Source organism: Panulirus ornatus, chromosome 29 (genome assembly GCF_036320965.1).
Source record: "Panulirus ornatus isolate Po-2019 chromosome 29, ASM3632096v1, whole genome shotgun sequence".
NCBI classification, from domain to species: domain Eukaryota; kingdom Metazoa; phylum Arthropoda; class Malacostraca; order Decapoda; family Palinuridae; genus Panulirus; species Panulirus ornatus.
The window spans coordinates 19,210,746-19,226,933 of record NC_092252.1 but is presented as its reverse complement, the minus strand read 5'-3'; the positions used below and the strand labels follow the sequence as shown (position 1 = coordinate 19,226,933).

The 16,188-nt window shown below is 39.3% G+C and overlaps 1 protein-coding gene across 5 annotated transcripts in view; it reads left to right on the top strand.

Annotated features, from left to right (window-relative positions):
- The window catches only part of LOC139758172 (RNA-binding protein 25-like), a 419,675-nt gene that overhangs the window by 62,781 nt on the left and 340,706 nt on the right, over positions 1–16,188 (top strand). For 3 of the 5 annotated variants that reach the window (XM_071679361.1, XM_071679362.1, XM_071679359.1), the window contains exons 3-4: positions 7,919–7,960; positions 8,241–8,278. In XM_071679361.1, the coding sequence (XP_071535462.1) occupies positions 7,919–7,960; positions 8,241–8,278 (80 nt within the window). The remainder of the gene's footprint in view (positions 1–7,918; positions 7,961–8,240; positions 8,279–16,188) is intronic. The other 2 variants (XM_071679363.1, XM_071679360.1) reach the window with 1 other exon arrangement.

Here is a 16,188-nt window from a genome sequence, read left to right as displayed (position 1 = left end):
TGTGTCGGAGGTGGAGGGAACGAGGAGAAGAGGGAGACCAAATTGGAGGTGGAAAGATGGAGTGAAAAAGATTTTGTGTGATCGGGGCCTGAACATGCAGGAGGGTGAAAGGAGGGCAAGGAATAGAGTGAATTGGATCGATGTGGTATACCGGGGTTGACGTGCTGTCAGTGGATTGAATCAAGGCATGTGAAGCATCTGGGGTAAACCATGGAAAGCTGTGTAGGTGTGTATATTTGCGTGTGTGGACGTATGTATATACATGTGTATGGGGGGGGGTTGGGCCATTTCTTTCGTCTGTTTCCTTGCGCTACCTTGCAAACGCGGGAGACAGCGACAAAGTATAATAAATAATAATAATTTTTAAAACTCATCTTTATCCCCTTTGCCTATGTACAATGGCACTATGCATGTATTCCACCAATCCTGATGCACTTTACCATGATCCATACGTACATTGAATATCCTTCCAACCAATCATCAACAAAATCACCCCCTTTCTTAATAAATTTAACTTCAATACCATCCAAGCCAGCCACCTTGCCAAATTTTATCCTCAGCAAAGCTTTCACTACCTCTTCTCTCTTAACCAAACCATTCTCCCTGACTTTCTCACTTCACACACCATCCCGTCCAAAGCACCCTACATCTGCCACTCTTTCATCAAACACATTCAACAAATCTTCAAAATACTTACTCCATCTCTTTCTCACATCATCACTGCCTTTTATCACTTCCCCCCTTGCCCCATTCACTGATGTTCCCCTTTTTTCTCATCTTATGCACATCACTTACCTCCTTCCAAAACATCTTTTTATTCTCTATAAAATTTAATGATACTCTCTCACTCTAACTCTCATTTGCCCTGTTTTTCAGCCTTTGCATCTTCTTGACTTCCTGACACTTTCTTTTATACTGTCTTTGTGGCCTGTTTTTGTCTGTTTTTTTGGCATTGCCTCGCTGAAGCAGGGGTTAGTGATGCTGTTTCGTGTGGGGCAGGGTGGTGCTGGGAATATATGAAAGCAAGCAAGTATGAATATGTACATTTGTATATATGTATATGTGTGTGTATGTATGTGTATATGTTTTGTATATTTATATGTATTTATATGTGCATGTATGTTCTTTTATGTATATTTGTGTATATGAGTGGATGGGTCATTCTTCACCTGTTTCCTGGTGCTACCTCTGATGCGGGAGATATCAATCAAGTATAATTTAGAAATTTATGTATGCATATACATACCTGGGGATAGGGTAGAAAGAATACTTCCCACGCATTCCCAGTGTGTCATAGAAGGTGACTAAAGGGGATGGGAGTGGGGGCTAGAAACCCTCCCCTCCTTGTATTTTAACTTTCTAAAAAGGGAAACGGAAGGAGTCGTGTGGGGCGTGCTCATCCTCCTCGAAGGTTCAGATTGGGGTGTGTATATGTGTGTGGATGTAACCAAGATGAGAAAAAAGGAGAGATAGATAGTGTGTTTGAGGAAAGGAACCTGGATGTTTTGGCTCTTGAGTGAAACAAAGCTCAAGGGTAAAGGGGAAGAGTGGTTTGGGAATGTCTTGGGAGTAACATCAGGGGTTGGTGAGAGGACAAGAGCAAAGGAAGGAGTAGCACTACTCCTGACGCAGGAGTTGTGGGAGTATGTGATAGAGTGTAAGAAAGTAAACTCTAGATTGGTATGGGTAAACTGGAAATGGATGGAGAGAGATGGTTGATTATTGGTGCCTATGCACCTGGTCATGAGAAGAAAGATTATGAGAGGCAAGTATTTTGGGAGCAGCTGAGTGAGTGTATTAGCAGTTTTGATGCACGAGACCGGGTTATAGTGATGGGTGATTTGAATGCAAAGGTGAGTTATGTGGCAGTTGAGGGAGTAATTGGTGTACATGGGGTGTTAAGTTTTGTAAATGGAAATGGTGAAGAACTTGTAGATTTATGTGCTGAGAAAGGACTGGTGATTGGGAATACCTGGTTTAAAAACAGAGATATTCATAAGTATATGTATGTAAGTTAGGAGAGATGGCCAGAGAGTGTTATTGGATTATGAGTTAATTGATAGGTGCATGAAAGAGAGACTTTTGGATGGTAATGTGCTGAGAGGTGCAACTGGAGGGTTGTCTAATCATTATCTTGTTGAGGCGAAGGTGAAGATTTACAGAGGTTTTCAGAAAAGAAGAGAAAATGTTGGGGTGAAGAGAGTGGTGAGAGTGAGTGAGTTTGGGAAGGAGACTTGTGTGAGGAAGTACCAGGAGAGACTCGGTGCAGCATGGAAAAAGGTAAGAGCAAAGGACATAAGGGGAGTGGGGGAGGAATGGAATGTATTTAGAGAAGCAGTGATGGCTTGTGCAAAAGGTGCTTGTGGCAAGAGAAGTGTTTGAGGTGGGCAGATTAGAATGGGTAGTGAGTAGGTGGGATGAAGAAGTAAGATTATTAGTGAAAGAGAAGAGAGAGGCATTTGGACGAGTTTTGCAGGGAAATAATGCAAATGAGTGGGAGATGTATAATAGAAAGAGGCAGGAGGTCAAGAGAAAGGTGCAAGAGGTGAAAAAGAGTGCAAATGAGAGTTGGGGTGAGAGAGTATCATTAGATTTTAGTGAGAATAAAACGATGTGTTGGAAGGAGGTAAATAAAGTGCGTAAGGACGAGAACAAATGGGAACATCGGTGAAGGGGGCTAATGGGGGGTAATAACAAGTAGTGGTGATGTGAGGAGGAGATGGAGTGTATTTTGAAGGTTTGTTGAACGTTAGATGATAGAGTGGCAGATATAGGGTGTTTTGGTTGAGGTGGTGTGTGAAGTGAGAGGGTCAGGGAGAATGGTTTGGTAAACAGAGAAGAGGTAGTGAAAGCTTTGCGTAAGATGAAAGCCGGCAAGGCGGCGGGTTTGGATGGTATTGCAGTGGAATTTATTAAAAAGGGGGTTACTATATTGTTGACTGGTTCGTGAGGATATTCAGTGTACGAATGGCTCATGGTGAAGTGCCTGAGGATTTCTGGAATGCGTGCATAGTGCCAATGTATAAAGGCAAAGAGGATAAAGGTGAGTGTTCAAATTACAGAGGTATGAGTTTGTTGAGTATTCCTGGTAAATTATGTGGGAGGGTATTGATTGAGAGGGTGAAGGCAAGTACAGAGCATCAGATTGGGGAAGAGCAGCGTGGTTTCAGAAGTGGTAGAGGATGTATAGATTAGAAAATCAAATGGGTTTGTATATATAGCATTTATGGATCTGGAGAAGGCATATGATAGAATTGGTAAGAGAGGCTTTGTGGAAGGTATTATGAGTATATGGTGTGTGAGGCAAGTTGCTAGAAGCAGTGAAGAATTTCTATCGAGGATGTAAGGCATGTGTACGAGTAGGAATAGAGGAAAGTGATTGGTTCCCTGTGAATTTCGGTTTGTGGCACGGGTGCGTGATGTCTCCATGGTTGTTTAATTTGTTTATGGATTGGGTTGTTAGGGAGGTGAATACAAGAGTTTTGGAGAGAGGGGCAAGTATGCAGTCTGTTGTAGATGAGAGGGCTTGGGAAGTGAGTCAGTTGTTGTTCGCTGATGAGATTTTAGGGAGTCCTACGTAGTTGCCCTTGACATTTCCAAAGCTCTTAATAGGGTGTGGTATCTGGGACTCATCTCTAAGTTCCCCTGTTTTGGCTTCCTTCCCTTACTTTGCTCCGTTATATGTAGCTTCCTCTCTGGCTGATCTCTCGCCATGGTTGTTGATGGGTTAGCCTCTCACCTTTCTCTGTCAACAGTGGTATCCCTCAAGGTTCTGTCCTATCCCATTGATGGATCAGCCTCCTCCTTTTTTCCATCAACAACAGTGTCCCTCAGGGTTCTGCCCTGTCTCCTACACTTTTTCTCCTTTTTATCACTGATCCACAAATAACCAAATGCACGTATGCATTGATGACTCAACACTGCATTCCTCCACATCCTTCAGTTCTGATGCTCCTTCTCACCCTCAATCTGTATCTCATCTCATTGCAACTTCCTCAGTAAACTTAGGCTTGGACTGGGTATCTCACTGTGGTAGGTGAAATCTTGTTAAGTTTAATTGGAAACGCCTCGCAAGTTTCCTTTCTCCTTTGATGGTTCCGTAATTCCATGTTTTGACTTGTTGAACTTACCTAGTATTACTGTAACATCCACTCTTTCTTGGAAACCCAACAATATTGAAATAGGTAAGTCTGTCTCTGAGACACTGGGTGTCCTGTGTAGATGTCAAAATTGCTTTTCCTATAAACAGTTGCTTTGTTCAAACAAAGGAATGATCCTTCCTTCTATGGAATGCTGTCTCATGTATGAGGTGGTTTTACTTCTGCATCCTTACTTAACAGGGTTGAATTGCAGGTGGTCTGACTTATAAACTCTGCCATGCTAACTTCAAAATATCCCATTCGCTACAATGTTGGTTTGTTTTCTTTCTTTTATAGGTATCACATTGTATTTTCTCCCAAAGGCTGGCTGCTTGCATGCCTTCCGCCACTAGCTTGACCATGCAGTACTTGGAAAGCTGCTGTGTCACATGATCATTGTGCGGTCGTTCACCACTCAAGATCAAGAATGGACCATTTTGATAGCTGTTTCTTTCCATACACCTAAGAACTTTAGGACTTTTTACCTTCTCATGTCTTCCCCAATAAGTATGACCCAGCAGATTTTAAAAGACAGGTTTTTGATGTTCCAAAATTCGTAAATATTTTCTCTTTTTCCCTTTCATAATCCTTTTTACATTTTGATTAAGGCCAAGCCTCCTACAAAAAAGATAATCTTGTGGAGTGAATTGACTGTGAACACATTGTGACACCACCATTCTTTCCTCTGAAATCAGAGAAGTTTAGCAGGGGTGTGCTCACCAAGTGATCTGTTTTCTGATCAGATACCAGTGTAACCACCTTCATTATTTGTTTTGAATAGCACACATACCACACCATGCACCCTAATGATATGAATGAAGGATGACAGCTGACCATTTGTATGTCTCCATTTTATTCATATTGTGTGATCTTGTCCATATTTATCCCATTTTCTAGTGAAATAACAGGAAATCTACCTTCACCTCTAGCTTCCATCAGTCTTGAAAATATTTGTTTCAGATCATGACAAAACATGGCCCCTGAACAGAATCAGCAGGGTTCAGCTAATGTCTTTTAGCACATATGATGCCTATGAAGAAACATTACTAGAATAAATTCTTTTGCTTTCAGTATTCTTTTTGTTCATATCCATTGTTGGAGGAGTCTGTGATCTTTTTTGTGCAGTATTAAGAATGCTGCTGTCAGCTGATTGTGGTGCTTTGGACATTGTGGTTAACTAGTAGAACCCATAATTTGCTTAGCATAATGTGCATCTCATAATCGAGTGACTGAGGGAATGTTAAGGAGAATCATCGTAGTATTATCCTTACTAGATAGCACTGTTTTTGGTTGATGGTCCAGCCTCTAGATTTTCAGTCGCTGTGATTATGTGTTTATGACACAGCTTGTTCTGTAGGTGTTCGCAGCTATAATTATTCTGAAATAGATAGGAACAGAGTTTTAGATTCCTGAGAGTGGACCTGACTGTGAAAGGAATTATGGAAGCAGTCACAGGGTGGTTGAGGGGGTAAATATTAAGTAGCATTGATGAATGTGTGAAAAGAGAGGTAATTATCTGGAGTGAAAATGGATGTGTCTTAAGGTATATTAGTCCCAGCAATGTTGTATGGATGTGAGGCATGGGCTGCAGATGAGGATGTGGATTTGCAGAGGGTGGTGGTGTTGGAAATGAAATTAAGGACTATGTGGTGTGAGGTGGTGTAATTGAGTTAGTAAAAGATGGATAAGAGAGAGCTTCAGTGGTAAAAAGAGTGTATGTGAAAGAGCAGAAGAGTGTGTACTGAAATATTTAGGACATGTGGAGATAATGAGTGGGAAGAGGTTGATAAAGAGGATAATTGTGCCAGAGGAGAAGGGGAAGACCAGATTGGAGATGGAAGGAGTGAGTGAAAAATATTGAGTGGTCAGGGCCTGAAGATACAGGAGGGTGAATGGCATGCACTGGATAGAGTGCATTGGAATGATGTGGTATACAGGGCTTGACATACTGTCAGTGGACTGGATCAGAGCTTGTGAAACTGCTGGAGGAAACCATGGGAAAGACTGTGGGGCCTGACTGTAGATAGGGGGCTGTGGCTTCAGTGCAGTGGATGTGACTGAATGTGGCTTTTCTTCATCTGTTCCTGGTGCTACCTCATGGATGTAGAGAATGACAAACAAGTTTGAAAAATAGGTAAGAGCTATTATGCCAAGGTGCATTTATGAAATAGATATATGTACAGTTGTATAACTCTGTACAATACAGGAAAAAAAATGCTTGGTATCGAGCATTCTTTCTTGGTTGTCACGTTAAAAGAATGTTAAAATGTTCGGAAATTTATGTAGCCCATTGGTAATTTGTGTGGTTTAGTTTTAAAAGATATACACGAGTTTTTACCTCTCTAATCCGGTGCTCTGTGGTCTAGAAACTCCTGTGGTGTTGCACATTTTGAATCTGCAACCATTAGTTTGTGGAACTGCCATTAGGGCAGTGTTATTAGCTGTGCTAAGGTGCCAAAATCTGTTTACTCTGCAGCCAAGCTTTTTAACAGTCTTATAAATATTTTATAGCCCTAGAACAAGTGTATAATGGTGACGAATCTGCTCTGTATTAGCGTCTCCATCTGGGGGAAAGGATTCCAAAGATAGAGTAACAATATCTGGCTGCAGCAGTGTTGTAGGAACACTCGAAACTAAACTGATGATAATTGGTAAGAGTGTTCACTCGAGGGCCTTTAAATTTCTGTTTTCCAGCATTTTCTGTGGTCTGGTAATGGCCAGTCCCAAGGTTGCAGGATAAAGAAGTACAATCTGTATATTTTTATATTTTGTCTACATTATCAGAATGATCTCTACTCTTTATCTGAGAAGCCTTTCATTTAAGAAGATTGCTAATAGTTGGCAGTGGAACTCTGCCAACACTTATATCCAGTAATACCTGCGGGCCACTCCTTTGTGATGCTTGAGAGTCTGCTGAGTACCCCATTCTAACATCCTTTTTGTGGTGCTTGAGGGTCTGATGTGTACCCTTTTTATCTCTCTACTGACATTTTTAGTTCTCTATTAAGGTTAATGTCTCCAACCAGTCCTCATTCAGTTTTGCTCTCATTCCTGTGTTTTAGAAAGACACCGCATTGTCTCTGTGTGAAAAGCTGTTTCTGCCTATATAGGCAGTCATACCTGTATTAACCCTTTTACTTCCCGTATTGTAATCAGTGGTTTTGTTGGAATGAATTTACTGTGTTTTCTTGAGTATATTCTGGTTCAAAACTTCATACAACAGTTTTCTGTCAAGGAGATTGTGGCAAATAGTGGATAGCACAAAGTGATGCTGTTCTCAGGTGATTTTCAAGAGTTTACCCAGGAGTATATTTCCTAAAAGAATGGAGCTTTCTGTAATTTTCCTTATTCAATGACTTCCTCTGTTGGAAGAAACAGGTTCTCATGAGTTCAAAACTCGTTTTTTACTGTATTTAAGTTCTTATTTACATACTTATTACTTTGATAATTTATTACTTTGATAATGTAATCCAACCTAGTACATATTGACTATTTTTTTATTTGTGTGACACCTTTTGAAGTTTCATCAGATTCTAAGTTTCATCTTATATTCGTAGGTGTCTTAGGTATAACCTCAGTCATCTTACTTAATGACTTAAGTATTTCCTATTTCAAATAAAAGATTGATTTTATCTAACATATCATAATCGATTGTCTTTGAAAACTTGATTTGCGTCCATAATCTAACGTTAAGCTTAGTTTGTCATCATACCCCTAAGATATAAAGAACTGATTCCGAGACGGAACCTTGTGGCATGCCACTTTTCGCTTTCTTTCAGGAGGACCACTTACCATTGATCTGCATCATATGTCGTCTTTTGGTAAGCCAAAAGCCAAGCCAGTTTAATGAAATATACAGTACGTACATCAGCATCTGACTGGCTTCCATCATCAGTTTTTCTCAAGTTTTCATTTTGGTCATGACCTAGTGCAGGTAATATTTGTGCATTTGTAGCTCTATAATATGAAGGAATAGGGGACTTGTTGCAGGGATCCATTAGGAAAGCCAGCAGGTGCAAGCTCTATCTACAATATAAAAGCTTAGAATAGGAATATTGTAAGTTTATTTTGATGAACTAAAATGTTTTAATTGTTTTCCAGCCAATATTGTGCCAGCAGTTGGCATCCCTATATCACAGGTATGTACATACAGCATTACTAATTAATGTATTTTTAGTGTTGTTCTTTCTTTAGCTGCTGTACTACCACTGTTCTCTGGAGGATGGCCCATGCAGATTCTCTTAAAGCATTCTGTGCCCTTTCATGCTCTTTAACTTAGTTCATATCACTTGCTCTAACCTTTAGAATATCATATTTTTCTCAGCTCAAGTTTTTTGCTTCTATTGGCTAATCAGATTGTTATTGTTTTTCTTCTGGAGTGTCAGTTTTTTATCTTATTGAGACTATACCCAAACTCATTTAGTAAATCTTCCTTGTATTTGTTGCTCTAATTAGATTTTTACATTATAGATTATTTGTTTCCATCTGAACTAATATCCTCTTCTTCTTGTACACTTATTTAGTATTTTGGAATATAAGATCACACCATTTGGCTAGCATTCTTTGCACTATTTGCCCATTTTATTTATCATTCACACTAGTGCTTTTTTGCATCATGTATTTTTATTGATCCTTTATAAGACTAAAGTCTTTCACTTCCAAACTTTTTCATATGCAGTCCATTTAAACATCATTCATGCATAGTATACTATTAACAGTGTGATGAAAAGTAGAGATTATGTATTAGAATGTTTCTTTGTTTATCTGCCTTCCTTTTCTTTTTTTTTTTCTCATATTTGTTTGCTGTTTCCTGCATTATCAAGGTAGTCCCGGGAACAGACGCTGAAAAGGCCTCGTTCATTCGCCTCCATTTTTTAGCTGTCATCCTTCCTGGTTATGACACATGGGCTTATATGCTGTTGCATTTAATGGAGAGAATTGATGTAAGATACAAAAAGATTTAATGATCATGTGGAACTTGTTTTGGCTATAGTTTTGAAAGAAATTGATATTTTCTCCCAAAGAATGGCCTGTTAGATATTAGAATTTAGTAGTTTGGAATTTGATATAGAAAAATGTGCAAAAATATAATAATTCCAGTGCTAACTGTTTGTGTTAGTTGATCATACTACTACATTACATTTGTTTAACCTCTCAGCATCCCACTAAGTTATCCTTTTCACCCCTCAAAATTTGTTTTTCAAGATGTTAAAAAACTTGTATAACCATACATTTTCAATGATATTCATGTAATGAAAGAAAATCAGTTCAGAAGTATTTTTCATCCACTACTTTCACTTTTGCTAGAAAACCTCCTCCTATCTCATTGTGGTCAACTTTTGATGTTAAAGGAGTCATTGTACATAAAATGACTTTCTACATGAAATGACAGATCATTGTTAGATAATTCGGGATCATGTCAAATCCTCTAAAATAAGCTAAAAACTGATTAGTTTCCTCTTTAGAAAACTCACAAAGGTTTTTTCATTGGTATGGCTAGACGGTGACTGATTGTTGGGAGAAATTATTATGGTTTGCCAACTCAGCCACCACCCATTCTTGGTGCACAACCTTGAAATTTAGTGTAAAATGTGATGTGTAAATATCCATCTTGAGGCAATGCTCAGTTTGCGTAAATATCCATTTGGAGGTGTTAGGGGTTAAACTTGCCCTGTTACTTGCTTGCGATGTGTAGATCACATAACTGAAATAGTTATCATTGGACCTTGATATTCATATCTGTTATACAGTATTTTAGCATCGATTTTTCTTTGTGATACTTTCATGATTATTGTAACGGTAGGTACACAGGATATGTTATGGCTGAGAATAAAGGTCCTTCCCATATGATTTCTGTATGTGTAGTGTGCTTTCAGTATTTTTTCTTATTCTACTTTTGCAGTCTGTGACATACTCAAAAATGTCTTGAATTTGTTTTAGTTCCCTCTGTTCCAGTCTTAACCAAAATTACACTCTTGCATGCAAGGTATAGTCTGCTGTGCTTACTATCAGTCTTTGCCTGTTGTGTGCCATTTTGTGTGGTTGCAATTTAAGTATGCAGTGATTCTTCTTGTCAATGTTTTTATTACCTCTGTATTGACTCTTGTCAATTTATCCAGCTGTATCCTATTCACTTTTCCTTGATACATTGCAAGATGACTGATGTTGAACTTGCCTAAAACAATATATTCCAACATGTATATATACCAAGAATGCGCCACACTCAAATGGGGGGTTAGTTTTTCAGCCATTTGTAGTTATTCCCATCTGATATACTTTCCTCTGCTTTCTGTCATGTTGGCTGATGTAGATTCGCCACATTCATTGTGTCCACATTTCTGTAGATTCCTATGTTTTGAGACCCCATCATGTGTACTCTTTAAGTTGGTACTTGTACCTTATCATAGCCATTTAACCCATGATATTTGTTCCCACTCTGATGATACCGTCTTTGATATCTTTTTCATCTCTGCTTATTCTGTCGTAATGATGAAATGCATTCCCACAACTTGTGTTCAACTAGTCTTTTTGCCATTACAGATCCTATCGGAGCATATTTCTTTAGCATTTCTGAAGTAAATCTTGATCTCGGATTTTGTCTCGTGATTTTCCATTAACCCTTAAGTGCTCACAGGTGTAGCAAAAGGTGGTCCTTACAATGGTTGATTTTTAGGAAAGCTTGACATATTAGAAGATATGTTAAGAGTCATTTAAACTACAACAACCCTTTTACTGAGCACCTTGTGGACATTTAAACCGTGGCATGATGCCGAGTCCCATACTTGCAGCAGGGAAAGGGCCCAGGGGAATGTATGAGCTTTATCCTCCCACCCAGGTATACAGATATATCTGGGTAACTGAACTGTTTTTGCAGTACCAGAATGCAAGCACGAATTCAGAGTGTGGCTGGAAAAATGGAACCTTAATTTATACTCTGTTAGCATCCCCTGAACTCCATGACTTGTATGGAAATTGTACCCTCTGCCTTACCAGATTTCATCTTCCACAAAGCCTACACTACCTCTTTTCACCAAATCATTCTCCCCAACTCTCTCACTTCACACACCACTCCGACCAAAACACCCTATATCTGCCACTCTACCATCAAATGCATTCAACAAACCTTTAAAATACTCACTCCATCTCCTCACTCCATTAGTATCTGTTATCACTTTCCCACTTGCCCCCTTCACCGACGTTCCTATTTGTTCTCTTGTCTTATATACATTATTTACCTCCTTCCGTAACATCTTTTTATTCTTCCTAAAATTTAATGATACTCTCTCCCCAACTCTCATTTGCCCTCTTTTTCAACTCTTGCACCTTTCTCTTGAACTCTTGCCACTTTCTATTATACATCTCCCAGTCATTTGCACTACTTCCCTGCAAATATTGTCCAAACGCCTCTATTTTCTCATTCACTAACAATCTTAATTCTTCATCCCGCCACTCACTACCCTTTCTAATCTGCCCACCTCCCACCTTTTTCATACCACATTCATCTTTTGTGCAAGCCATCACTGCTTCCCTACATACATCCCATTCCTCACCCACTCCCCTTATGCCACTTGCTCTCACCTTTTGCCATTCTGCATTCAATCTCTCCTGATATTTCCTCACACAAGTCTCCTTTCCAAGCTCACTTACTCTCACCACTCCATTCACCATGACATCCTCTCTTCTTTTCTGAAAGCCTCAACAAATCTTCACCTTTGCCTTTGCAAGGTAGTGATCAGACTTCCCTCAAGCTGCTCCTCTCAGCACATTAACATACAAAAGTCTCTCTTTTACATGCCTATCAATTAACATGTAGTCCAATAATGCCCTTAGACCATCTCTCCTACTCACATATGTGTACTTATGTATATCTCTCTTTTTGAACAAGGTATTCCTAATCACCAGTCTTTTTTTAGCACACAAATCCACAAGCTCTTCACCATTTCCATTCTCAACACTGAACAACCCATGTATACCATTTATTCCCTCAACTGCCACATTACTCATCTTTGCATTTAATCACCCATCACTATAACCCAGTTTCGTGCATCAAAGCTGCTAATACACTCACTCAACTGCTCCCAAAACACTTGCCTCTCATGATCCATCCATATACATATATTTTAAAAAGCCATGGTGACATCACACAGCCCCGCTTCACACTTACATATATCCCAGAACACTTGCTCAGCTCTTCATTCACTCTTACACACACTTTTGCTCCTCTGTAGAAGGCTTTTACATCATCCAACAGTTGTCCCCTGATACCATATATCCTTAACACATCCCATGAAGCATTCCACTTGACTCTGTCATACGCATTTTCCAGATCCATGAATGCTGCATTCAACTTCTTACCTTTTGCTAAATACTTTTCCATGGTCATCTTTACAACAAAAAATCTGATCCACACATCCCATACTTTTCCTGAAACCCCCTTGCTCTTCACTTATTCTGCATTCAGTCACTTCCATCACTCTGTCAGGTAATATTAGCATACACTTTTCCTGGTGTACTTAAAAGACTTTTTCCCCTTTCATTGCTACATTCATCCTTAGCACCATTTCCTTTGAATAAAGGAATGATAATAGCTTTCACCCAGTCTTCAGGCATAACTTGTTTCCATGTTAAATTACATACAAGATACATCCACTCTAGCATACTTTCTCCATACTTCAGCATTTCAGCCATAATCCCATTCTCTCTAGATGCCTTTCCTGCCTTCAGCCTCATTATTGCCCTTCTTACCTCCCTTTTTGCTATAGGCCCTTGCACTTGTATCCTCTTCCTTCCATTCTCCATGCCCATACATATAACAACTGCTGCTTCCCTTTCTCCCACATTCATCAGTTCTTCAAAATACTCTTTCCATCCTTTCACTTCCTCCTTTTATGGGTCACCAACAGGCAAAGGCCTGTGTTGAACCAAGCAGAGGTCTGATGATCTTTAAAAAGAAAAAAAAAAAAAAAAACTTTTGATACACCAATTCTTTAAAAAAAAAAAAAAAAGTCCTCCTTTTGTTATACCAATTCTCCTTCCTTCCTTCTCAGATTAACATTTCCCCTCTTACGTCCACCCCTTTCCTTTTTCACCTCCTCCCAGTATAGTTTTTTATCCCAATGCTTTCCACTTCCTTTCAAATTTTTTTTTTTTTTTTATAGCTTCTTAACCTTCCACTTACATATTTTTTATTCTTCTTTTCTTTGCTGAACTTTTACTGGTACATTCCTATCAAGCAATCTACTATATACCTTTTTCTTCTCTTCCACAGCATTTCTAATTTCTTCTGTCCATCATGTATTACTCTTTTTATTCCTCTCTTCCACTACCTTATATATAGAGATGTTTAAGGAGTCAGTTTTATACATAAGCTTGAGTGAACAATACTGATAAGTAGTTACCTTGAAGGCCTTCATCTTTATGGTTGCCATCATGATCATTGGTGAGATCTGGAGGGAAATCAGTTATGTTTTTTATGAATGAAGTGTTGTGGAAGTTTTGCCCACAGTTTGTTCATGGATTGCAGGGTTTTGATGTTGACACTGATGTAGCAGGAATGCATGTACACATTTTGGAACTGGCAGTTAAAGTCAGCTTTGATGAGGAGGATGATGTGGAGTTACCAGAATCGCATGAGGTAGTGCTCTTGAATGAAGACCTTCTTTAGTCAGGGAAGGAATTCCAGGAGGTGGTGGCAGAAGAAGGGGTGGTGAAGCAACTGCATTAACTCGCTCACAGGAGGTTAGATTTCACCACAGTGATTTTACTCATGTTATATTTGATGAGAATTACAAATACGGAATGTAATTCAAGAGTGGCCTGAAATGTCCTAGCTGACCACAGGTACCCTAAAGAAATCCACTATGAGATGATGATGAAGGCTAAATAGACAACACTAAGTTTCTTTTTGAAGGGAAAGGACTTCCATAAGGAGGACCAGCCATCAACATCTAGCAATGTAATAACTGAACCACTTCTACTGTCACTACCACCTTCCATAACGACTACATCTCAGATGCCCACCTTCCCTAGTAACTCTTCCACTCACTTCCCTCTTTATTAGATTAGCAAGCAATTTAGGAACAGCAGTAAACGTGTTGGAATTGAATTTGTTAATTTCTGTTTTTGTTTTCTTGAATGCATAGTATATGTATGTATTATAGTATTTATATTTCCTGGTGTGTGTATACTGTAGTTTTTCACTGGTATGATATTCAGTACTGCCTTATTGGTAACAAAACCCCTATATCTGTACTATTAACATTCTTTGATTTACTTGTTTATGATATACCTGGTCATTTTCAAGAATGTAATTGTTGTGTAAATTGAGAGATGCTTTTTCTAAGAGTGAGATTTTGATTATAAAGATATAGGCAGGGGAATTTTGATTCCCTTGGTGATAGAGTCTTGGAAACGAAGTTATACATTTTATGCAAAAAATATGGTGATAGAGTCTTTTCTTGAAGATGAGGTTATACACTTTATACAGGAAAATATCCTAGCACATAACAGGGAACACTAGGATCATATCTTCATATGTTGCATGGATATTGAGAATATCATTTATGGTTCACCTGTTGGGAAAAATGATCAAGTAATTTTCGAGTTTATGTTCTAAATATGAACATAAGAAGTGAGGACACAGGAAGAGGCCTTTGGCTTATGCAATGCTGGTCCTGAGTCCGTCCACCCTACAACCAAATGCTTGAACCCATAAACGGATCCAGCCTTCGTTTAAAGCTAACTAAAGACCTGGCTTCCACCACTGTACTTAGCAACTTGTTCTACAAATCTACTACCCTGTTCCTGAACCAGTATTTCCCCACATCTGACCCGAATCAATTTTTTTTTCTAATTTGAATCTGTTATTTCTTGTCCTATCTGATGGTGTCAGTGTAAGTACTTTTTTCCGTGTTACCTTTATTGATACCCTTCACCCATTCAGAAACTTTAGTTATATCCCCTCTAGCCCTCCTCCTCTTAAGTGAGAGTAATTCAGTCTTTTTAACCTTTCTTCATAAGTGAGGTTTCTAATTCCAGGGATCATTTTTGTCATTCGCCTTTGTACTCACTAAACAGTCTACATTAACATCATAGTATGGAGCCCGGAACTATATTTATTTATTTATTTTGCTTTGTCGCTGTCTCCCGCGTTAGCGAGGTAGCGCAAGGAAACAGACGAAAGAATAGCCCAACCCGCCCACATACACATGTATATACATACATGTCCACACATGCAAATATACATACCTATACATCTCAATGTACACATATATATACACACACAGACATATACATATATACACATGTACATAATTCATACTGTCTGCCTTTATTCATTCCCATCGCCACCTCGCCACACATGGAATACCATCCCCCTCCCTCCTCATGTGTGCGAGGTAGCGCTAGGAAAAGACAACAAAGACCCCATTCGTCCACACTCAGTCTCTAGCTGTCATGCAATAATGCCCGAAACCACAGCTCCCTTTCCACATCCAGGCCCCACACAACTTTCCATGGTTTACCCCAGACACTTCACATGCCCTGATTCAATCCACTGACAGCACGTCAACCCCGGTATACCACATCGATCCAATTCACTCTATTCCTTGCCCGCCTTTCACCCTCCTGCATGTTCAGGCCCCGATCACTCAAAATCTTTTTCACTCCATCTTACCACCTCCAATTTGGTCTCCCACTTCTCCTCGTTCCCTCCACCTCTGACACATATATCCTCTTGGTCAATCTTTCCTCACTCATTCTCTCCATGTGCCCAAACCATTTCAAAACACCCTCTTCTGCTCTCTGAACCATGCTCTTTTTATTTCCACACATCTCTCTTACCCTTACATTACTTACTCGATCAAACCACCTCACACCACATATTGTCCTTAAACATTTCATTTCCAGCACATCCACCCTCCTGCGCACAGCTCTATCCATAGCCCACGCCTCGCAACCATACAACATTGTTGGAACCACTATTCCTTCAAACATACGCATTTTTGCTTTCCGAGATAATGTTCTCGACTTCCACACATTCTTCAAGGCT